The 24419-nt window shown below is 38.1% G+C and overlaps 1 protein-coding gene across 1 annotated transcript; it reads left to right on the forward strand.

The window, feature by feature from the left end:
• The first annotated feature begins 1970 nt into the window (after nt 1–1970).
• On the forward strand, nt 1971–24039 carry LRRC72 (leucine rich repeat containing 72). The gene is made up of 9 exons (XM_070767051.1): nt 1971–2219; nt 3362–3435; nt 7161–7230; nt 7840–7921; nt 11246–11359; nt 14224–14313; nt 16547–16705; nt 17613–17640; nt 22576–24039. The coding sequence occupies exons 1-9, from the start codon at nt 2106–2108 to the stop codon at nt 22739–22741; spliced, it is 897 nt and encodes a 298-aa protein (XP_070623152.1). The 5' UTR covers nt 1971–2105; the 3' UTR covers nt 22742–24039.
• The last annotated feature ends 380 nt before the right edge of the window (nt 24040–24419 follow it).

The raw sequence follows: 24419 nt of genomic DNA on the forward strand, positions 1-24419 counted from the left end.
ATATATACGATACTCTGTATTGTTACTTTTTATTTTTTATTTTGAATCCATTTGTGCCATGTTTCTTTGGTTTCTTTATTTGTTGTTCCCGTAATTGAGTTTGTCATTTCATCCATCTCTATGCATCTATATATTTTATCAATAATTAGAATACATCCCAGGATGGGGTTTGTTCCTTTTTCCACATTTGTGCCAGTGAAATTCTAACTGCAGTGATTATGTGTGTCATAAGAGCGAGTGTTTGCTTGGAGTAATATCTTTTCCAGATTCCTAAGAGCATAATTTCTGAGATGTATTCTATCTCCTCTTTTATAATTTCTGTAAGCCATCTCTGAGTTGTTTTCCATACATTTTGAATTTTAGGGCAAAGCCACCACTTTCAAACTAGAACAACTATGTTAGATATGGGATGGAGGACATGTATGTCAAAAATAGTGAAGTATCTTTTGACATGCAAGCAGGATATGAGAATGAGTTCAAGATGTACATCCATTTGTGGTCAGTGGGACTACTCTTTAATAGCTCTTGGGACTGTTGCTGTCATAGGCACACTTATGAGAAACCGAATCTTCCTACAGAAAATAATAAGTCAGTATCCTGATAGTGCCTAATAATAAATGTTACTAAAATATATGCTTTTCCATACAACTCTTGATCAGATTAACAGTGAATGTTCATTTGAACATTTATAAATTGTGTGCTATAGGTCTTCAATAACTTTATGCATATCTCAGTCATAGCAGTATTATTAATGATTAATACAATTTCCACTTTTAAATCACAAAATTCTTTTATTAATCCACAGTCCAAAAGGTATTTTCTCCCAGAAGAGTTTTCCTGGTAAGAAAAAAAAAGTAATTATAACAGAGTATAAAGAAATGACCCCAGAAGATGGCAACTGGAACCTTTACTTCATTATGCATAGAATATAACTGTGTTTGCATAATATATTGAAACTTAAATTAGCAAAATTAATTTTATCCTACTGTGAAAGCTAGATTCAACCCAGTGGTGGGCTCCTACGGGTACGGTCAGGTACACAGTACGGGTAGCTCAAGTTTGATATTTTTTCCCCCTTCTGGGCTCTGGGTATATTTTTCCTATCACAGTAAATGGTGTTGAATGTGTAAAATTTTAGAAGAGCTGTGTGTGTGTGTGTGTGTGTGTGTGTGTGTGTATGTGTGTTTATATGTGTGTGAACATACACTTTACATAGTAGATAATCAGGGGTGGGCTACTGCCCAGGTGGGGGCAAGCACAGTGGGGTAGTGAAAATGGAGCTCCACCCAAGAACATCCAATTTGCACTGAAAGATGTTGAAACAAAATGCATACGCCACACCCACAGTGTGATAGTAAAAAAATTGGTAGCCCATCACTGATTCAACCCCAGTAAGGCATTTATGAAATCATAATGTCTTGCAAGCATTCAGTTCAATCCTCTGATCAGTGCAAGAATTCATATTAAAGCTTCCAGATAGATGATCATAAGGAGATGAGTGACCTTTGGAGTAATTGTCAAATTGTTTATGCTATTAGGAAATCTCCTGCAATACAGTATGACCATTCTGAAAAGCTGGTAAAACATCAGAGAATATGTAAGTGAACCAATCCCAGTTTGGTTTGGTTTGTTTTTTGATCTACATGAACCACGGGCTTTGTAAATAAAAAATAAAAAATCAGTGGTCTTTATAAGCCAGAAAGAAGTTTTGTCTGGAAGGAGAGATGCTCAAAAGACATTTCTGCATTGCTACTCAGTAGGAGGAGCCGCCTACCTCTCCCTGATTTCCGATTAGACCATCGATTAGAGATGGTGACGTTTGAGTTCTTGGGAGTTTTCCCTCCGCGGCTGCACCATCAGATCTAAGCGCTGAATTCAGCGGGCTTCAGAGTGGCCGTTTTCAGCGGGGCCCGCTAGTCAGTCACCATAGCGACCGTTCCAAGCACGCGACGCCTTGGCCACTTGGCTCGCCTTGTAGGACCTGCCAGCTGAAGACAGGAGTGACGGTTGAGACCGGAGCAGCGGGACGAGATCCCAGCGCTGACCTGGCACGTCTGGCTAGCCCTCTTTCACCGGGTTGGGTGCGCCCCCTCTCCCAAATAAAAATGCCGAAAAGATCCGTTGACGCCCGACAGGCTTCAAAAGCTTATCAATGTGGTCCAGGAGTCGGCAAAGGAAAAACTAGTATCGGTTTGGATGAGCACCAAATTTTTAATGAGGTGAGTCTCTTCACCATTCTGCTCCTCACACATATACTGTATATCAAAAACTTGTCTCCAAATTGGAGACAGCCTTCTAAGTCCACTGGAGAAAGGTGGCCTATGAATGTAAGTAAGTAAGTAAGTAAGTAAGTTAAGTAAGGTAAGTAAGTAAGGTAAGTAAGTACGTAAGTAAGTAAATAAATAAATAAATAAATAAATAAACAAACAAAAAAATAAATAAAATGTTCTAGAAGTTTTGAGGGAAGGGGGGCGTGTTTCCCTTCCTATTCCTATATTGCGGTTAACATAAAATGTGATACATTTGGCGCAGTTTAGATTATTATAGGAATTATGATTTGTAAATCAACGGTGATGACTTCCTGCAAGGTGTACACCCAGCCAATTGCAGTTTATTCAACAATTATGATTATAAAAGATGCCTTTGATTTCATTCAAACTCCTTTGTGAAAGTGTGCTATCCAACTTCAGCCAATTGTGATTTAGGCAGCAAATCAAGTAAAGTAGAATTAAGGTAATACATGAACACCGAGAAGCTCTATTTCTTTATCAAGAGGCCAATATAGGGACCAATAGGAACAAAGTGTTTACTGAGGGGCTATGCTTATTCAAGCAGAACTTTAACATGGGAAAAGTGTGTGTTCTTTCCATTCTCCTACAGGAAAAAGTATATTTTAAAAAATAGCAGCTGCAGAGCTTTTAAGCGACAGACCCCCCCCCCCCCCAAGATGTCTATGGATCATTCTTAGTCAACCACATCATGGCACTTTTTGCAAGAGGCAACTGGACTTTATTTGTGTTTTCCTTGAAGATGTTTCACTTCTCACCCAAGCTTCTTCAGCTCTGGAAAAGCAGGTTTTTGGATAGAGAAATAAATGCATTCAAAGAAAAACTAATAAAGTCCTATTTCCTCAAGCTGTTTCGGCTCTGTTATAGTACCTGCATGCTTTAACTATCAAGCTTGAAATAAAAGACAATGGATTCTCAAAAAATGATTGTTCTGAACAGTATGGCCATGAAACTACTTGTGTAATTAGATACTTTTATTTATACTATTTATTATTTTTATATTTTTGAATTGCCAGTGTTCCTTAAGAAGGGACTCAAATACAATACATTTTTCTGAAACTATCTATTTTCAGATTTTACAAAAGCAACTAAAAATTTGTGGCTACAGGAATGATAAAGAAGTCACATATCTATACCTTGGAGAAAAGTAAGTTGTTTGTAGCTGTTACCAAATAAGACCAATGACTATTTCAGTAGCAAACAGAATTTGTTGAAATCAAAGTATTGCATGAGATTGTCTGTTTAGTCTTTATTTTATTGGATTAGTATTTGTTTTAGCATTGTCAAAGTACCAGAATTTAGAAAATGTTCGAAGTGACATAATATAAAGAATCATAAATAAGAGATCATTTTGCTTCATGACCTCTCCCCTTTCTCTCTATGAGATGATCAATTGTTTTAAAGATTTTAAAAGATTCTTATTTTTATAGAAAAGCACTATAAATTTTAACTACAAGGAAATTGATTACCTTATTTCTGTATCTGGATAATTAAGGTCCAAAAACTTAGATTTGTTAAAGCAAAGAATAGATTTGAATATTTGTAAATATTTGTGAGCATTAAAAGAACAAAGATTGAAATTATTGGGAAATCTATTGGGAAAAAATACATCCTTTTGGATTCAGTCTTCAAATATGTTCCTTCAGATTTTTGTCAGAGATTTCAGTGAAATGTCTCAGGAATAAGCAGCTTGAGATTTGCAACCTGATTACTTAAGAAATAAGAACAGGCTGTAAGATAAATAAAGAAAATATTTAGAAGTAAATTCATAGTTTTAGAGAACAAATAAAAAGAAGAAATATTTGTATGCTTCATTCTGCTGAAAATATGCAGAAAAAATATTATTATTATTATTTATTAGATTTGTATGCCGCCCCTCTCCATAGACTCGGGGCGGCTCACAACAACAATAAAACAATATACAACAAATCTAATAATTTAAAAGTCACTGAAAACCCCTTATTAAAAAGCAAAAACATACACACAAACATACCATGCATAAACTGTATAGGCCCGAGGGAGATTTCTCAATTCCCCCATGCCTGACGGCAGAGGTGGGTTTTAAGGAGTTTACGAAAGGCAAGGAGGGTGGGGGCAATTCTAATCTCCGGGGGGAGCTGGTTCCAGAGGGTCGGGGCCACCAAAGAGAAGGCTCTTCCCCTGGGTCCCGCCATGGTATTACACACCTGTTCAACTTGCATATTTTCAGCAGAATGTTAAAGGTATCTGTTGGCATGGTTGCCAAGATAGTGTGTTCATGCATATGCTTTGGGAATGCCCGGTAGTGCAGAATTTTTGGCAAAAAGTGCAAGAATATATTAATAGGATGTTAAATATACAATGGATAATTACTAAGGAAATGGCAGTATTAGTTAAAAGCAATGCGTGGGAGAATTTAGAGAAATAATACAAACAGTGATAGAAAGCGCTCAGGCGGTAATAGTCTTGAGTTGGAAGGATGCGGCAAAATGGACAATGCAAAATTGGTACCAGTACATGGTGGACCATATTCAATTTGAGATTATGGATAAAAGGATGAATTCGGTTAATGAAACTTACTTGCGACAACTGATGGGACGATGGGACAAGGTAAGACGATATACGGCGAGTAGAATCCGAGACCAAGTTACAAGGAATAAATTGGAACAATAATAAGTTTTTCCTTTTTGTACTATGAAGACTTCTATTTTGAGCGGAGCTCCTTTTCATGTTATGTGTTGTGTCTGTAATGTTTGTCTTTTGAAAAATAATTTTAAAAAAATAAAAAAGAAAGGAAAGAAAAATCTAGTGGTAATGCAAAGTAAAAAAGATGAATAAATTGGAATCACTCTATAATATGTAAACAGATATTTTGCTCCTGAGTTAAAATGTTACATACAAGAAACACCCCCGATTTGGTGGTGGGGTGTGAATGCTTGTCTGGTGGTGGGCACTACTCACAGAGCACTTTTTTATGTTGTTTGTGTGTTCATATTTTTAAAAAATCAATAAAAATATTTTTAAAAAATTAAAAACTCGGATTGAAACCCCCGACTCAAAAATCCTTTATTTTATGAATAAATCAAATTATTTATTGATATAAGCAAACATAACGAAAAGCAAATTTTTAAACGGCCAAGAAGAAGGGAGTATTTTGTCTTTAGAGCTAAATGTCAATAAAGTCTGGGAAAGGTGCCAAACTCGGCCTAATTCAGCATTCCTAGATAACACAGTCCATTTATCATTTAAGCATATGAATTTTGCTCCCCGGAGTCCTGGCAACAAGCATCTAGCAGAGAAATGAGTTTTATTGTAGCAGAAATCATGGTTTTAAAGCCTTGTTCAAGCACACCCCCAGTCTCACATCTCTTCCATTGAATGATGTTGAATCCCCATACCGAATTTCCCAAGATCCTTTGCCTTTACACTCCTGGAAGTGACATGACACAACAAAGAGGCTAAGTCAATACACTAATTCTTTTTACTACGCAACTCCTCTCACCTTCTGAGCAATCTTCTATAGCAAGGGTCTGTCTACTGACTTTCTCCTCTAATGTCTTCCTCATCCTCCGACACAATGGGACCCACTTCCCCATTGTCATATCAGCCCCCTCTAGTGGTTCCACAGGCTCAGGTCACTTTCTCCCTCACACTCTCTCTCTGCTTCAGCTGGCAACCCCCCTCTGGCCTCAGGTATCCAGAGGAACCTGGCTTATCCTCCTCAGAATCTGACATGACATGAGGTGGACAAGGAGCACTCACAACAGTTAGAATGCAGTATTGCAGGCTGCTTCTGCTAACTGACTGCAGTTCAGCAATTCAATTCTCACTTGTTTAAAGTTGACTCAGCCTTCCATCCTTTCCTTCCATCCTTTCAAGGTCAGTGAAATGAAGACCCAGATTGTTGGGACCAGTATGCTGACTGTAAACTGCTTAGAGAGGGCTATAGAGCACTCTGAAGCTGTATACAAATCTGTTACTGTTATTATTTGTCATTTTTATGGGCAAAATCTTATAGTAATCTTAAACTTTAAACTTACATATCTTGCAAAATCATAACCTGTAGGCTAAACAATAATTGGGTAATCTAACAATGCTTCAACCTGTAGCTGCATTCATAAAATCTAAAAAGAAATAAAACAAATTATTATTTAGGGGCATTGTATCAAAAATGTACTTGTTATCATATATTCTAGATGCTATGTTAACTTGACAAAGTTGTTTTCATTTCTATCAGAGTTGTTTTATATTATGACAAAATAGTAGTAATATTTGAAACTTCAGTTTTTGATTTCAGTTTCAACTGGTTTAATTAAAAATAAATAAATCTGAAGTGATGTTTTTGTCTCCATTAAAATAAATTAAAGGGAATCAAGGATGGATATGGAAAAGCTGATGCAAATCCAAATCATGCTGGTGATTAATTTTTTAGCTTCTTCTCGATATCCTTTGCATCATATCTACTGTCTGTAATTATTAATATAGGAGGTTCTTAGTTAATAACTATTCAATAAACAATTGTTCAAATATATAATAGAGTTGAGTGACTGGTATTTACAAACAGTCCTCAAAGTTCTGGCTGCTGCAGCACTCTTGCAATCACATGGTCATAGTTTGTGACTTCCCAAAAGCAAAGTTAAGAGGGATGCCAGCAGAAAGTTGTGTTGCATGTGTTATGTGTTCAATGACAGTAATTTAGGACTGTTGGAAATGCTGTGGTCAAACGGCACAAATCAGAAAGTTTTGTGCTTTATGACCTCATCATTCAGCAGTGGGAATTCTGTAAGATAAGTTTATTTCCGTATGTTTAACACTATTCAATCATGAATATTGTGAAACTAGAATAATATTTAACTGGTTACTTTATACTAAAGTTATGAATTTCTCTTTCAGTGGATTAAAAGATGTTCCTCATTTATCACGGTTCGGGAAATTAACAATTTTGTGGCTAAACCACAATAAGGTATCAAATACTGGAACTTTCATAACCTCAATTATTACTTATCTCTGATAAACCATTTCAGATTATTCTTTCAAGAGAAGCACCTTTTGATATATTTAAAAATAAGCCAAAATTTCAGAATTATAATGAAAATTGTAAAAGCTATAGTGGCCTCCTTGAAATATGAGGCATAATTGACTATTAATTTATATTAAGCTAAATATATATGCATATTTATAAGTCTTCATAAAACTATAATATTCTATAAGACCTAGTTGTGTATAAATTTCATGAGCTATTTTCTGGAATATTGCAACAATTTGCAGATTACCTTTTGGAGACTGTCCAGACTCTACCAGAACAGCAACAAAAAACACCAATTGAATGTTCTGGATTTCTCAAAAAGGTTCCAGTTCCAGGAATATAATTGTGCATATTTCTAATCTCTTTTAATTTGACATACTGATTAGAATAAATTTCTCAAAGTATCATTATATCATACCTAATATTGTAACCATATGTAATATAATAATAATGCATATATATATTCCTAGATTAAATTTATATATGTCTCTCTCTCTCTGTGTGTACCAATAAAATAACAATGCTGTTCTATTTTTTATTGTTTAGATTCAGTATATAACTTTCGTGAAATATAACTGTTGCTTGACAGAATTATATCTTCATAATAATGATATCAGAAATATAACAGGTAATGTATAAACATTTCAGTTGATTTGATTTTATGTGTAAGAAATAAGTTTGATACATATGCAAAAGACAAAAGTAAGAATGTTCTCTTAATTATGTAATAGCCCTGAACAGGGGTGGGTTCTACTTACCCTCCCTACTGGTTCGCATCGTGTCAGAAGTAACTTCATGCAAATGAAGGGTTCTTTACCAGTTGATTTAAAGGAGTAGCGACCGGAGGATCGGTTCAGGAGCATGGCCAGTCAGCCATCACTACCGGTTCAGCGAGGGGGGGAGATTTCCACCACTGGTTCAGGCAAACTAGTTGGAACCAGCAGCAACCCACCTACCATTCTTGCACCAGATAAGGATATTTGTTCTTATATTTATTTTCTTTTGAAAATATATTATTGTATGGATAAGGTATTGTATTTTTATGTAGAAATGGGCCTTTTACCTAATTTTCCTTATCTGTTTGGAATGCAATATGAATTGCTTTTACTTTAAAAATATTTATTGTAATTTTAAACTACTGAAATTCCAAAGTTTCTTTCAGAGGTGGAACATATACGTTTAAAACAAAGAAAATATTTTCATAGTATCCTCTTAGTAAATTCAGCAGAGGTAGACAGAATATTTGATTAAAATCCCAATTGTTACTTTTATGTAATAAAGATTAATTTATTCATATGTTTAGTTTACGCCTTATATTGACTTAGTTACATATTTGTACTGTACGTCTTGAGTTTATTAATGTCCCAAGGCAGTGAAATCTCTATGTGGATATTATCAAAGAGGTTTTACATACAATAGACAAAACTTCAAATGATTTGTATCACTTGTGTGACTGATGTAATTCATCAACTATTGTCATTTGCATAATGACATAATCACATAAATGTTGTAAATAAACACATAGTCAACCAATTTCATTGATAGCTGCTAATAATAGACATGTCCTTCTCCTGGTTGGGGATTATGATTATAATGAAATTCTAATTTCATTATAATTTCGGTTAAATAGCCATAACACTAGCACTATACTTATAACTACTCCATAGTGCTTTACAGCCTCTTTAAATATTTTACAAAATCAGCATATTGCCCACAAACACTCTGGATCCTCATTTTACTGATCTTGGAAGAATGGAAGAATGGAAGTCTGAGTCAACCATGAGCCCGTCAGGATCAAACTCCTGGCAATGGACAGAGTCAACCTGCAATATTGTGCTCTAACCACTGTGTTAGCATGGCTCTCAAAATAATTGTTTTCAATAATAGGCCAGCCATTTTCCTAATTTCATTTATTTATTTATTCGATTTTATGCCACCCTTCTTAGACCAGGGGTCCCCAACCGCCGGGCTGTGGACCAGTACTGGGCTGTGGGGCATTTTGCACTGGTCTGCAGAGTCAGCACTTCCACACCTGCCCCCTCCCTTTTTTCCATCTCACCCAAGGAGCCCCCCACACAGAAACTTTTGAAATTGGCGCAAAGCCACGCAGTCCTGGATCACTCGCTTCTTCTTGCCTAAGATCGCTACGGTAAGCAGTGCCCTGCGCCGGTCAGCAAACTGGCTGCCCGGGAAAGCGGTGTGCTTTTTAAATGCACGCTTTTCAAATGTGCCACTTTCCTGCACTGGCCAGCAAAGCTGGCTGCCCAGGAAAGCAGCACATTTTAAAAGCATGCATTTAAAAAGTGCAGCGCTTTCCTGGGCAGCTGGCTTTTCTGGCCAGAGAAGCGAGCGATCTGGGACTGTGTGGTATTGTGCCGCGACGACAACAACAATGGCGCCATGGGGGCCTTCAAGCATGGCCCTTTGCGGCACCCCACCACTCGTTCCTGCAAGTAGAGGTCAGGCGCTCTACTGAGAGGCGGAGGTGGCATGGGGCCAGGTGCTGGGCACCAGGGACGCCGGGGAGGGTGAAGGGGTAGATGTGGCTGTTGCCTCTTAGCTGGAAAGCCGGACCGGGGGGTGGCGACAGTGGAGTCCAGCGCTGGGGCCATGCGGGGCTGCTCATCCAGGGGGCCACGGACCAGCAAGCCACCCTCCGCGCTCTCTCCGCTCTCTCTCTCTCTTTCTCTCTCTGTTGCCAGTGTGGTGTACGAGAGAGAAAGAGAGAGAGAAGAAAGGAGGGGAGAAAGAGATAGAAAGAAAGCAAGAGAGAGAGAGAGAAAGTGAGAGAGAGAGAAAGCAAGAGAGAGAGAGAAAGAGTGTGAGAGAAAGAAAGCAAGAGAGAGAAAAGAAGAGGAAGAGAGAGAGAGAAGAAAGGAGGAGAGAGAAAGCAAGAGAGACAGAGAGCAAGAGACAGAGCAAGAGAGAAAGAGAGAGGAGAGAGAGTGAGAAAGAGAGAGAGCAAGAGGGGAGAGAGAGAGATAGCAAGAGACAGAGAAAGAAAGAAAGAGAGAGAAAGAGAGTGAGTGAGAGAGAAAGAAAGAAAACAAGAGAGAGAAGAGAGAAAAGGAGAGGAAGGGAGAGAGAGAAAGAAATGAAAGCAAAAAGGGGAGAGAAAGGAGAAATGAGAAATATTTATTTGTTTGTTTACTTACTTACTTACTTACTTACTTACTTACTTACTTACTTACTTACTTACTTACTTATATTTTTTTGACTTCTGTGCTGCCCAGTCCCGAACGGGCTGCCGCTCAGACATTATACTTTTCCACCCACACCGGGCCATAGAAAAATTGTCTTGCTGAAACTGATCCCTGGTGGAAAAAAGGTTGGGGACCACTACCTTAGACTCAGGGTGGCTTACATGTTAGCAATAGCACTTTTTAACAGAGCCAGCATATTGCCTCCATAATCTGGGTCCTTTAATAGTCAATGAGAACATTATCTAGGCCAGAGTTCCCCAAGTAATTAAAAATAAACTCCAAGGGTTCTGGGATTATTCCAGGGGTAGAAAAATGACTGAGAATAAAAATTAGATTGGTAAATGGCTAGAAATCAGTAGGTGGTTGACAAATGATAGAATCAATTAATTTTTTTCAGATCTTTGTAGTGTGTGCTAGTTGTTTCACCATGAAGGTGAAGGCCTAGCAGTGAGAATGTTACTTAGAATCTAATAGTCAGTCTCTCGGATGATTACACTATTTTCATATACAGCAATAAATGTTTGGAAGTGGATGAGAAATCTGAAACTTCATTAAAATGAAGATGAATTGAAGAGTTTGGATATCCTTTAGTCTATGTATCCAACCAGCTTTTACCATCCAGTCAAACGCCTTCAAGAATCTTATAAAGCATGAATGTTTTAACTGTTTTATTGCCTTCCTTGCAATAAAATAGGTATTAAAGTACAAGTTGTTTTGGTTAATGCCTTATATTTTGGTTATCATTTTAGGTGCTCTGAAAAATTTACACTCACTACAGATCTTGTTGCTTCACAACAATCAGCTAAAAAATTTGAAATTGGCTGTGAAAGAACTACAAGGACTGCAAACCTTACATACCTTAAGTAATTTTGTGTGTGTGTGTGTGTGTGTGTATGTGTGTCTGTATTTCTTACATAGAATAACAAATATAAATATATTTGTTTCATAGAAGCAGCTTTGGCGAAGTAATGGGATACTATACTTCAATTTTTAAAAATAGATTCTTTTATTGAGAAACATTTTGTGTAATTCAGCACACCTGTGTATTTTTTTAATTGATGTGTGTGTTCTTTTACTATATTGGGCAGAGCAAGGGACATATGAAAATGCCTGAGTCTGAAACTCCATATTAAGATAAACAAGACAGTACTGGCGCCACTAAATTCTGCTGTATGAAATTGCCTGTAGGGAAATAGGATTATAAACTGTTAACCTTGAAAGTGAGTGTGTAGGCAATCTCCCCACCACCACATCCCAAGGAATGCACTTATACATCCTGCTAGGCTTTTAGAATTCTAAGAAGTAAGAACTTCTTCCTTGGTAAAGTAATTATTGGAGGTGTGTAATAACATCCAAATCATTACTAGCATATTGAACATTTCATGAATCATTCTAAAGTTGAAAAGATCATTAATGATTGTCAGATTATCCCAGCTACTATGGAAGATATAGCCACCATATATTGAAAACACCAGTTATTGAAAAGGAAAAAAAGTTTATGATGGGCATAGGCATTTCCAAAATAATTATGTTGAGATTGGTTTAGAAGAACAAACAGTTTTCCTAGATTAGAATACGTATTTTAAATAATTTAAGTTGATCAATAAGAGCCATTGATTATAATAGTAAAAGATATCAGCAGTGAAGGGCTGCAAAAAAATTTACTACCACACTGTGGGCATGGCTTATTTTGTGGGTATGGCTTGCTGGTGACCAGGTGGGAGTGGCTTGACAATCATGTGACTGGGGATGTCTTGAAAGTCATGTGACTGATTAAAGGTGGTCAACTTGATGCCACTCACGTCAAGGGTTTGGGTTAGGGTAGGGTGCCTGGCCTCTCCTCACCTCAAAGATACAATTTCCATATCTATTTACTATTACTGAACATCCAAAATATACTATTTAATTCTATGTCTATATGCCATATGTGTACATACATATTACACACACACACACACACACACACACACACACAGAGTTCTAAAATTATACACATTACCTCATTTACTGCGATAGGAAAAAATGCCCAGAAAGGGGAAAAAAGAAAAAAAAATTCTACCGGTTCTGCGTACCTGTACCTGTAGGACCTCTCACTGGGTATCAGGCTAGAAACCAGAGAACTGAATATTTCTATTGCTACCTGACACCAACTGAATACTTTGAGTCAGTTGCTCTCCCAGTCATAAAAAGGTGACAAAGGCAACTTGCTTCTGAAAATCTTACCAAGAAAGCTGTATACATTTAGGCAGTTGCCAGAAGTTAAGACTGACTTGAAGAAACCGATACATAAAAAGTGCCATCTATTTCCTATATATATTTAAAAAAACCAGAATGTTACACAGCATTATATACATTATTTATAATTCTTCCAAATTGATAGTGCAGTAAACCAATGTAATTTTTCCAATTATTACAAACAAATAACTATATCTTGCAAAAAAAGTATTAATTAGTTCAGGAAAATTACTTATTAAATCTTGATATATTTGTGTATAATATTATTTTTAAATTTTCTTCCTGTTGAAAGGTGCAAAAGATTACATACAACAGTAGCAAACTGTACCAATTATTGAAATGAAAATCCATACTGTGATAGCAAAAATGTTTTCCTTAATATTGAGATAATTTCTAAGTACTGTACCATAAATTACAACAGTATAAGTAGGTGTTCTTTCCCCTACTGCCATCTAGTGGTTCTTTAAGTGCACTTAATTAGATTTCTTTTTATATGGAAGACAAAAACATTCTAAAACAAGGGCTTTTTTGAAAAAATTCTCATTATCCATTGTATAGATATTCATATTATTCAGATGTACTAAACCAAAATGCTTTTCCAAAGCAATGTAATGTAAAGTAGGTAATGTTTCTAAGACGTCTGTAAGAGGCGTGCATAAGCGCACCATTGTGCTTACCATCCCTTTTTTTCTACTGTCCTATTGTCTTCTTTATCATTACTTTTTACTTAAGTTATGTTTATACAAACTACTACTATCCTATACATATTTGACAACAAACAAACAAATCTATCTTCAAATCCTAAATTTTTAATGCAAATTCTAGCTTTTATAGAGCTTTAGGAGATCGCCCTGATAGAAATAGGCAAAAACTGTTATATAAACAAAGAGAGTTGAACCATGACTTAATTCTTAGGAAACAAGATTGTATTTAGAAGACACAAGTTTAGTTCCTGCCCGATACACTACAATAGAAAAGGGAGGATGCTAATACATAATCAGGACATCAAAATTCTGTTATCATAGCCTATTTTGATATGCAATACATCAGTTTCCTGAGCTTGTGTACTTCATCAACCTTTCAAACCTGGATGTATATTGAATATTATTTTACTGAAATCCAATTATGATCTTAGTAAGTCGCATACGAAAGATTCAGTTCTATTGCAGTTGTAGTTTTTCTCTCCTTGAAATGCATTAGCAAGTCTGTTTGCAAGGGTAAAAAAAAAAAAGACACATTATGTGGAATTTGTGGATTACTTCCTTGCTTAAAGTGTTAAGTTTTCCTAATTAATTATAAGGTACATTAGAAAATAATGACATAAAATATGCCAAAAAGCACGGGTGATTTTTTTCACAATGCATTTCACATTGGGTCAGAAGATATATGAAAGATATGCTTTCTGAATTCAAAATGGCATATGGCAAAGTGGAAATTAGCATTAGATTGTCACATTTGTGCTCAATAATTTTCTATGTTTCAACTTCTGCAGACCTGTTTAACAATCCTCTGTCACAAGAATGCAGATACCGCTTATATGTAATATATCACCTTCCCTCAGTAACTTTGCTCGACAGAAAAGGTAGAAATCTCTTTTTTCAAAAGAAATATTTTGCAAAGATAAAAAGTATTATTTTTTATCATTAAAGTAATTGTATAAGGTTCAATATGCAGGGATCTTCTGGTTGTATATTTTATTGATGGATATAGTACTGGATAGTTGATGGAGTAATATGACTTTTGTTGAGGCTTCAGCATTGTTTATTAATATGATCTTTTTGGTGAATTCTGTTTTTAATCTTTTGCTTACTGCAGTTATTTCTAATAGAGGGCTGTTTATATAGATTTGATAAATAAATAAGAATATAATCAGTACCCTTATGCATCAACCTTTTGGGTGGTCTAGTTTAACAGTCTTTTCTCCTAGTGTCCAGTCAACTGCAGCAGGCTGTCCATTAGTCGCCCAGCACTTGACTTTCAGATTACCTGTACTCCTTGACTTACACTAGGAGTTGGGATGAGACTTTTCATTGCTAAGTGATGAATTTCCATATTGCATAGCAACAGCAATTCTTGCAGTCCTAGTTGCTGTTCTTAACTAAATCCCATGGTTGCTAGGTGAAGTGTATTCTTGCCAGGTTTCCAGAACCCAAATCCTTTGGGATTGGGCAGCATAGAGGTTAAATAAATAAATAAATAAATAAATAAATAAATAAATAAATAAATAAATAAATAAATAAATAAATAAATAAATAAATAAATAAATAAATAAATAAATAAATAAATAAATAAATAAATAAATAAATAAATAAATAAATAAATAAATAAATAAATAAATAAATAAATAAATAAATAAATAAATAAATAAATAAACAAACAAACAAACAAACAAACAAACAATAAAAAATAAACAAATAAACAAACTAACTAACTAACTAACTAACTAACTAACTAACTAACTAACTAACTAACTAACTAACTGCTGGGCAGGTAAGTGGCTGCTGCTGATGGAGGAGGTAACAATGGTGCCTGGGAAAGCATGGAGAGATTGAGGCAGCATGTGTAAGAATGTGAGGTCTATGCTAAAGGCACACTGCAGGTCAAGCAATAGGAGTGAGGAGGTTCATGAGAGGAGCAAGTCTGGAAAGGTGCAGGGGTGTGCATGAGAGGTGTGCCATGCAAGTGGAGAGTGGAAGGTGCTGTGGAAGAGGGATGTGAAGGTGCATAAAGATGTAGATTGGGTATGTTGTGCAAATGGGATATATGTAAGTACATGTGAGAAGTGCATCAAGGTTTGGGAAGTGAGTGCAGAGAGCATGTAAGGCTTTCAATTCATTGAAAGTGCTAGGAAGTGCATGAGAATTACTGCACAGGTGCTCAATAGACATGGATCGTGGAGGCTGCCGGACTGTCCAAGGATCACATGAGTGTCATGGAGAGTGCACTAGAGCAACCAGTGACCATCCCTGATGATTTCCTATTTTCATTTCTGAAGAAGCTAGAAGAGAAGATTGCAAGTGGCAATCACATTATGCAGGATGATGCAACTGGTCATAACAACGAGTCTGCGGAGAGGGGCGGCATACAAATCTAAATAATAAATAAGTAATAAATAAATAAATAACTGCAAATCAGTTGCCAAGCACCTAAATTACAAACAAATGATCAAAAGGATGCTTTGATGACCATCACTCCAAGCATTGGTCCTAACCAACTTAATGTTCTGAATTTTTGTAATTTTGAACTGTCATTGAACAAATGGCTCTAGGTTGCAAATTATAGGTAGTCACACGCCATGAGGTCTAATAGCCATTCATCCCATGGTTTCTATAAATTAGTCTAATCTTTTTTTGCAGCCAGTCAAGCTGACAGCCATCATCACATCTCATGACATCACAACAGATTCTTAAGTTTAATTATGTGTTGTCTAAAAATATTTCTTTTTGTTTGTCCTGATTTTTCTAAGATCCAATTTCACTGTCTTACATCTGGCTATAATATTTTGAAAAGGGAAAATAGCTACTGTTCTAGCTACCACTTCATTCATACCATAAATTTCAAACTATTCAATTTTATGGATCAATCGCCATTTAACAAAAATATACTGTGGAAGCAAGGTTTCAAAATGCTTCTGAAAGGGCAATAGGCACTGAAAGTTTCAGGAAATATTCTAAAGGAAGAATGGAAAGGAATATCTGGAACATTTTATGGAATATGTTAAGTCTCTTAAGTAAAAAGCCAAAGGAACTTGAGCATTTAATGAAAAGTACAAAGATATTTAATAATCTAACAAAACTTTAATTTATATTTTCCAGAAATAACTAGAAAAGAAAGAGAATCAGCGCTACATGTCTACAATCATGAGAAGACTCTTGTCGTTCAGTCCATAGGATTTGGGAAAAGAGTAGATATACCTTTGTTGCCAAATGCAGCATTCAGACTGACACCCATAAAAGTGTTACACTTGCCTCCAGGTATTTCAATAATAATTTACTAAAGTAACATATATTTTGCACTCTTCTGGAGGCAACGAAGTGATTAACTGGTGACATCACTGTTGCCTGGAGTACACTCAGTTGGGGTTCTTTTAATATCTTCAGCAGGAGCAAAGAAAAAGTGTTCACCCAGCCCCAGGAAAGGACTCATGCCTTGAACATGAGCTTCCTGCTTCCTACCAGTGTCACATGAGCCACCATGCTTCTTAATGACATAGATTACCAATCAACATTCTTTCCCTAACATGCTTAATAATTTTCAACATTATCTAAACTTTTTAAATTCCCTCTCAACCTCAAAAAATCTTTATTTGTAATTTTATTGTACAAAATGTTCATATCAATATACCTTTTTTTGTAAAAACAGTTGTATTGAATCATTTGGTCTATTTTTACCTTTTCTGGATCAATTATTGGAGGTTTTGAATTTTGATAAATTAAAAAATTAATTTATTTTTTTAATTTGTTCATTGTATGAATATTACATGAATATAAAGCAATATTCAAATTAATTGTTTTGCTTTTAGATGTTAAGGAGAATGATTGTTGAGTAGAATAATGATTGAGTAATGAAGACTTTGGATATGAAAACTAGAACTTTAGATATGTATAATTAATATATTTTTAAAGGCATATAAAAGTTAATCTGAAGAGAAAAAAGTAATCTTTCTTATTCAAGATGTATACATTGTAAATTTCTAAAGCCTATCCATAAGCATTCAAAATTAAAATTCAATACATTTTATTGAATAAATATTTTAGAACAAATTGAAAATTTTATTCATTTACTTTTAAAAATGATTGTAATTTAAAGTGATTAGTTGTATAGTAATATATATTGACAAGAGGAATATATAATATTCAATATTTTCAATAATTATTCTAGGTTGCGAGTTTGGAAATCACTTAGTTAAGTAAGTAGCTCAAACAATTTCTCCATATTTTAAGATTATATTTTAAATAAAAAAGTTCTATACAAATAAAAGAATAAGTCAAGTCATATCTCCTCCAAAAACAAATAATTGTGCTTGTGTAAAAATTAATAGGCATTTTATAAAATTCATGAAGATTTATGCTGCATTACAAGTTAAATATCAATATAATAAATTAATATTATTATATTTATTAGATTTGTATGCCGCCCCTCTTTGAGGACTCGGAGCAGCTCACAACAACAATACACAATGTACAAATCTAATGTTAAAAAACAATTTAAAACCCTTATTATAAAAAACATTCACACAACCTAACAGACCATACATAAAAAACCATAGTAGCTAGGGGGTATATCAGCTTCCCCATGCCTGGCGACATAGGTGGCTTTTCAGGAGCTTTTGAAAGGCAAGGAGGGTGGGGGCAGTCCTGATCTCTGGGGGGAGTTGATTCCAGAAGGCTGGGGCTGCCACAGAAAAGGCTCTTCCCCTGGATCCCGCCAGATAGCATTGTTTAATCAACGGAGCCTGGAGAAGGCCAACTCTGTGGGACCTAATCGGTTGCTGGGATCCGTGCAGCAGAAGGCAGCCCTTGGCACTGCTCTGCAAGGGTTCTCCTACTCACCTCTGATTGAGAAGGGAGCAGGTCACCCTGAACAGAGTGGCCAGGCAGGATTCCGTTGATGCAATCAAGGCGGCATGATATGTGCATCTTTCTGCCTTGAGCGCCACTTTGTAAGTCTTAATATGAGCTCTTACAAGTGTTCCATCAGACTCAGACTTACTTTTCCTCCATCGCTTCTCCAGACATCTCTTCTGGTGTTTCAACACCTGTAGTTCCTCGGTGAACCAAGGAGCACTTTGGGGTCTAGTGCCACAGAGAGGTCGCAACGGCGCAATCCGGTCAAGAGCCTCCATCACAGCCTTGTTCCAGGCCACAGCAAGAGACTCTGCCGAACTGTGCACAAGTGAATCTGGTAGAACCCCAGGTGCCCTCTGAAAGCCCTCTAGGTCCATCAGACGCTTGGGGTGGAACCACCTAGTCGGTTCTGCCTCCCTGTGGGGGAGGATTGGAGCCTCAAAGTCAAGGCGTAGTAGAAAATGGTCTGACCATGACAAAGGCAAAACATCTAAGCCCCTTAATCTCAGACCATCACTCAATTGCTCCAAGAGAAATATCATTTGGGTGCATGTCCCCCCCTCATGAGTCGGCCCCTGAACTACTTGAGTCAGGTCCATGGCTGTCATGGTGGCCATGAACTCCTGTGCCAACCCAGCAGATTCTCTGAGTGACGGCAAATTAAAGTTCCCCAAGACAATGAGTCTGGGAATTCCACTGCCAACCCGGCCACCTCCTAGAGCAGCACAGGCAGGGCTGTTGACATGCAGCTAGGAGGCAGGTATGTGAGCAACAAGCCCACCGGACCCCTAGGTCTAACTTCATAATGGAGGTCTAACGTTTTCTATGGAGAGGGGTGGCATGCAGATCTAATAAATAATAATGATAATGATAATGAGGAGGAGGAGGAGGAGGAGAAAGAGGAGGAGGAGGAGAAGAAGAAGAAAAAGAAGAAGAAGAGACTCACAACCCGCAATCTCAGGAGCAATGAGTCTACGTAGGCAAAAAGTCTTCTTGGCCATAATAGCCACTCCTCCCCCCTTCCCTGGGGTCGAGGCTGATGTCATACCTGAAACCCAGCTGGGCAAACTCCTCCCTCTGAGTGCAGCCAGGTTTCAGTCACACATATCAGGTCAGCCTCCTCCTCCAGGATCAAATCCCATATGAGGAGAGCTTTATTAACCACCGACCTGGCATTAAGTAGCAGCAGCTTGAGCCCAGGGCCCAGATTACGCTTGTCACCAGTACCCCGGGTTGACCTTTCAGGCATCGATCCGTTCTTCCCCCAGAATGGCTAGCCCCATGGCTCCCATGATATCTGCCCATCTTCTAGCCCTCTGCACCCCAGAGGTAGTGGCCCCCAACCCTCCTGCCCCTCTGTCACCAGGTAAGCTAAGCATCCAATCTATACACATTCATTTCATAATCATCCATTCCCTACATACAATCCCGTTCATTCCAAATGTTACATGTATCCATCATTAAAAAAACCATAATTTAGCTAAAAACAGTAGAAACATTAAAAAAAACAATTATCAACAATTATCACTATAATTATATTTATTAGATTTGTATGCTGCCCCTCTCCATAGACTTATTTAATTACTAAATAACTACTAAAAAACTACAGATACTAATTATTGAAATAACAAAAATACAGGGAATAATTGATTGACTAGCAGTTCTTTAAGAAAATCAGCAGCAAACTGGCGCTGGACTCTAAGTCGTATGAGTTCCAGAAAAGTCAAGAGTCAGTGAGAGTGTCCATGTCCTTGAGTATGTGATCTCTTTGGTGCCGTCTGCTGCCACCGGCCAGCACTCCCCGAGTCCCCATTTCTGTTTGTATACCTTGGGCTCCTCTGTCTCTGCAACACCCCCATCATCAATCATTCTGGTTGCCCTCCAATATCTGTCATTCTTATGGGGTGACATCTCTATCCCTCCACGTTCTCTGTGGACCCTCACGATCTCCGGATAGCTTCCAAACAGCCTCAGCACGACTTGTTGATATCCTTCTCCTCCTCTCCCACAGCGGCCTTGTCCCTCTCGAAAACGATCGTTTGGTTTCCCACACTGGCTCTCCTTTTGAGAGTCCTTCCGATGCCGGGCGCCCCCACCATTCAGCGCCTCAGCATCCCAGGTCCATCTGGTCTGGTGGGCCAGGCTAATTTGGCTGTTTTCGGCTCCGTCTCTTAGTTCTCGATCTCTCAGTGCGGCAGGTGGCTCAGCTTTTAATAACGGCCGCCATTTTCTGAGCCTCAGCTGATCAGCTCAGGGCAATCCCATGGGGAAAATTGATGTAAAAATGCCACGGGGGAAAAGCCGCAACGAATCTTCTGAGGCAGGGGCTTCTCACCTCTCTGGAACTGCTAACAAGCTGCTGAGCTAGGTCGATTTTTCTCTCAATTTTTGTGATCTTCCACCATAGTTCAGCGGAGCACCAATCTCCTCCCTCCTCCTTGCTGCCCCACCGGAACCGGACAGATATATCACTATATAAATATGACTGTTACTAAATTCACCATCTTGAATTTTAAGTGATTTGCAAAAGAACATTTCAATGAAAGATATAATTGGTATGACTATTGACTATACTATTTGACTTGTATAGCATTGATAGTTTCCTCTTTAATTTACATATCATTTGCACAATTATTTGCTACAAAATATTCTGAGAACTAGTTTGGTCTAGTGGTTAAAGCAGTAACTACAAATGTGGAAACCTCAGTTCTAACTCTCCCTAGATCAAAGCAATGGAAACTACAGTGATCCCCCGATTGTTGCGAGGGTTCCATTCCAGGACCCCCCGCAACTTTCGCGAAGTAGCTCTGCGGAAGTAAAAACACCATTCGTTTCAGGACTCAGCTGGAAAGCGGCGAGAGCGAGCGCCAGCGAACGGCTTGTCCGCCGCCTGCCTGCCCGCTAGCGAGGAGCCGAAGATTGGGGGCGGCGCGGCTGTTTTAAAACGTCGCCGCCGGCATGGGAGGCTTGCCAGCACCCCCCGGACCCCCAACCCGGGTTTGGGGGGCTGCTAGGAAGCCGCCCATGCCGGCAGCGACGTTTTAAAACAGCCGCGCCGCTTTCCAATGAGTCCCGAAGACAAACGTCAAACTTCCGCGTTTGTCTTCGGGACTCATTGGAAAGCGGCGCGGCTGTTTTAAAACGTCGCTGCCGGCATGGGTGGCTTGCCAGCACCCCCCCGGACCCCCAACCCAGGTTTGGGGGGCTGCTAGGAAGCTGCCCATGCCGGCGGCGACGTTTTAAAACAGCCACGCCGCTTTCCAATGAGTCCCGAAGACAAACGTCAAACTTCCGCGTTTGTCTTCGGGACTCATTGGAAAGCGGCGCGGCTGTTTTAAAACGTCGCCGCCGGCATGGGCGGCTTGCCAGCACCCCCCGAACCCGGGTGGCCGGGCGAGCAGCGAGCGAACGGCGGGTGGCCGGGCGAAGGGCGGGCGAGCGGCGAAGGGCGGGCGAGCGGGTGCTGGGGAGGGCTTCTCGCCCTCCCGCCAGCAAGAGGGGGAGCGAACGGCGTGGGCAGGCTGCGGACAAGCCGTTCGCTCGGGCCGCTTCCCAGCTGAGTACTCAGCTGGGAAGCGGCCCGAGCGAACGGCATGGGCGGGAGAAGGGCGTGCGAGCTGCGGGCCCGCGGGCACGCGGGCAGGCAGGCTGCGGACAAGCCGTTCGCTCGGGCCGCTTCCCAGCTGAGTACTCAGCTGGGAAGCGGCCGAGCGAAGCGGCAGCAGCGAGGAGTTTGCGTGGGTGGTGGGGAAACTCCTCGCTGATGCCCGCCAAGAGGGGGAAGACCTAGGGAAGCCGCCCAGCAGCTGATCTGCCTGGCGCCATCTACGCATGCGTGCCCATAAAAAAAAGCTCACGCATGCGCAGATGGTGTTTTGACTTCCGGGTTGAAAAATCGCAAATTAGCCTGTTCGCAATGGTCGGGGACGCAATAACCGTGGGATCACTGTACTTCTAAAAATGTTGCCAAGAAAACTTCCTAGACTTGTCCAGGCAATTAACAGGAGTCAGGTTTGGCTCAAAGTTAAAAAGAATACTGTTGGGAAAAAAATAAATTTGGGCAGAGTAGGATTTAATTTTGGGCTTGGGGTTCTTGAGATTTAAGCAGAATTTAGTTATGAGTTTGGAGCAGTTTTTGAGATTGCAGAGGGAGAATTTAAGGAGGGGCTTATTTTAGAAATGGTAGTACATTTTTGTGATTATTTTAAGAATATACATTGGTTGTATAAGAATATTGTCATTTAGTAACATTTTTGGGGTGGGGGTTACTATTAAAGAATCCCATTCGCAAATCCAGAAGATGCTGTCTTTGTACGGGCAATGAAGCGTGGCATGATGGAATTTTCAACTATGGATTGGGGAAAAATGCCTACCTGTGAAGAAAAACGCCTTGGCAGCTGTCCAGAGAAAAGGCCAGAAAAACTGACCATTAAATTCAGATAAGAGCCTGTTTCTTGCAGAAAACTATCTTTTATGCTTTGCATTCCTATTAAATGTTCCAAGTGCTAATTGAAGATATTTTAAGTGGAAAAATATAATTTAGTTGTTTTAACACTGAATGTAGAACACTTTTTAAAATAAGTATGATTCAAGAATTCAGTGACCAGGGCAATAATGTTACATTGATATAGATCAGTCTTGGAGTTTCAAAGTATTTTTTAAAATAATTAGAATATTTTGAAGTAATAAAAGTTGAAATACAATTTTTTACCACCCAACAGTAGGATATAAGGACTGTCTTACAATTATATTGCTTGAAGTATCGATATGAGATCACTGTTGAAAAATCTCAAACCTTAATTGCCTTCTATGTTAAGAAATACTGTGAACTGGTAGGAAAAATGAGAGGTATGAGATTAGTTATTTCATCCCATAAAGCTTCATCATAGTATTTAAAATAAGTGTTAATATCATTATTTATAGGACCATTGAACTGAGTCTAAATATAGTATTTATATTTCATTCACAAGTTGTAAATAATGCAGTAAGTTAAAAAATTATCTGGCATTAATTTTTGAAAAGTCTGGCATGTATGGCTCATTACTGAACTCCAGGGTTAGCTGTTCCAGCTAATATATCCACCAGTGAGACAATTTAGCAACTTCTGAATGCTAAATATCCCTAAATATCTGCCATAAATTAGTCACAGCCAGCCAACCTAACCAATATCATATTGCTTTCTTTGTAACAAACACTAAGTAAATTTTATTTTACATGTTGGTGGAAGGCTGAAATATGATTTTCTGTTACAAAGATTTTAGATGCAATCATTACCATGAATACTTTTAATTTGCTAATTTAAAATGACATCTATTAGGCATTTTAATTGGGTAGCAAGTAAAAAGTGTGACAAATTAAACTGACTGGGATGTTTTAAGATTAAAAAAAATATCCTGTTATAATAACTTTTGGAGATAAATATTCAATCTGACAGTGCTTTGCATGGATTGAAAATATATGGAAACCAGTCAGAATACTGAACTGTTTAAAGGATTGCCCTACTTATTCCATAAAAACAGCTAGTCCAGAACAATTCAGTTTGTCTTTATTTTGGATTTGTAATAAAATATTTCTGTTTTGTGTACATTCCTAGTATAGACTTATCAAGTTCAATATTTTGCATTTTATGTAAGAAAGGGGGGGTATCATTTGCTAGTTTGAAAATGAGAGAAAAGGTATTATTTGCTAGTTTGGAAATTAACTGCAAATTAATATAGATAATAAAAGTAGATGCAACAATATTCTGAGTTTCTAATTTTTTCCCATAAGAAACTTTAAAATATATAGATGAGGAGGAAGTACTGTTGATGAGATTATTTTATGGTTTCGAGAGGAAATTCTTCAAGCTATAAAAGTTACTTAACGGCTGTTGGATGTTAAAATTCCCAAACTACATTGGTAATATAAACTTGGAGGAATTGAACTTATTGATAACTCTCAATCTGTCAAAGACCTTGGAGTACTCATGTCCAATGACCTAAGTCCTAGAGTCCACTGCAACAACATTGCCAAAAAGGCTTTAATAGTTGTTAACCTAATCCTTCGCAGCTTCTTCTCTGGTAATTTTGAACTGCTAACAAGACATTTGTCAGACCAATCCTAGAATACAGCTCACCTGTAT

This window comes from Erythrolamprus reginae, chromosome Z, assembly GCF_031021105.1.
Source record: "Erythrolamprus reginae isolate rEryReg1 chromosome Z, rEryReg1.hap1, whole genome shotgun sequence".
Classification (NCBI taxonomy): domain Eukaryota; kingdom Metazoa; phylum Chordata; class Lepidosauria; order Squamata; family Dipsadidae; genus Erythrolamprus; species Erythrolamprus reginae.

Coding starts and splice junctions, on each gene's coding strand:
- LRRC72 (XM_070767051.1), top strand. CDS start 2,106: ATGCCGAAAAGATCCGTTGACGCCCGACAGGCTTCAAAAGCTTATCAA. Junction 2,220..3,361: donor AGCACCAAATTTTTAATGAG/GTGAGTCTCTTC, acceptor ATCTATTTTCAG/ATTTTACAAAAGCAACTAAA. Junction 17,641..22,575: donor TTTGGAAATCACTTAGTTAA/GTAAGTAGCTCA, acceptor TTACTATTAAAG/AATCCCATTCGCAAATCCAG.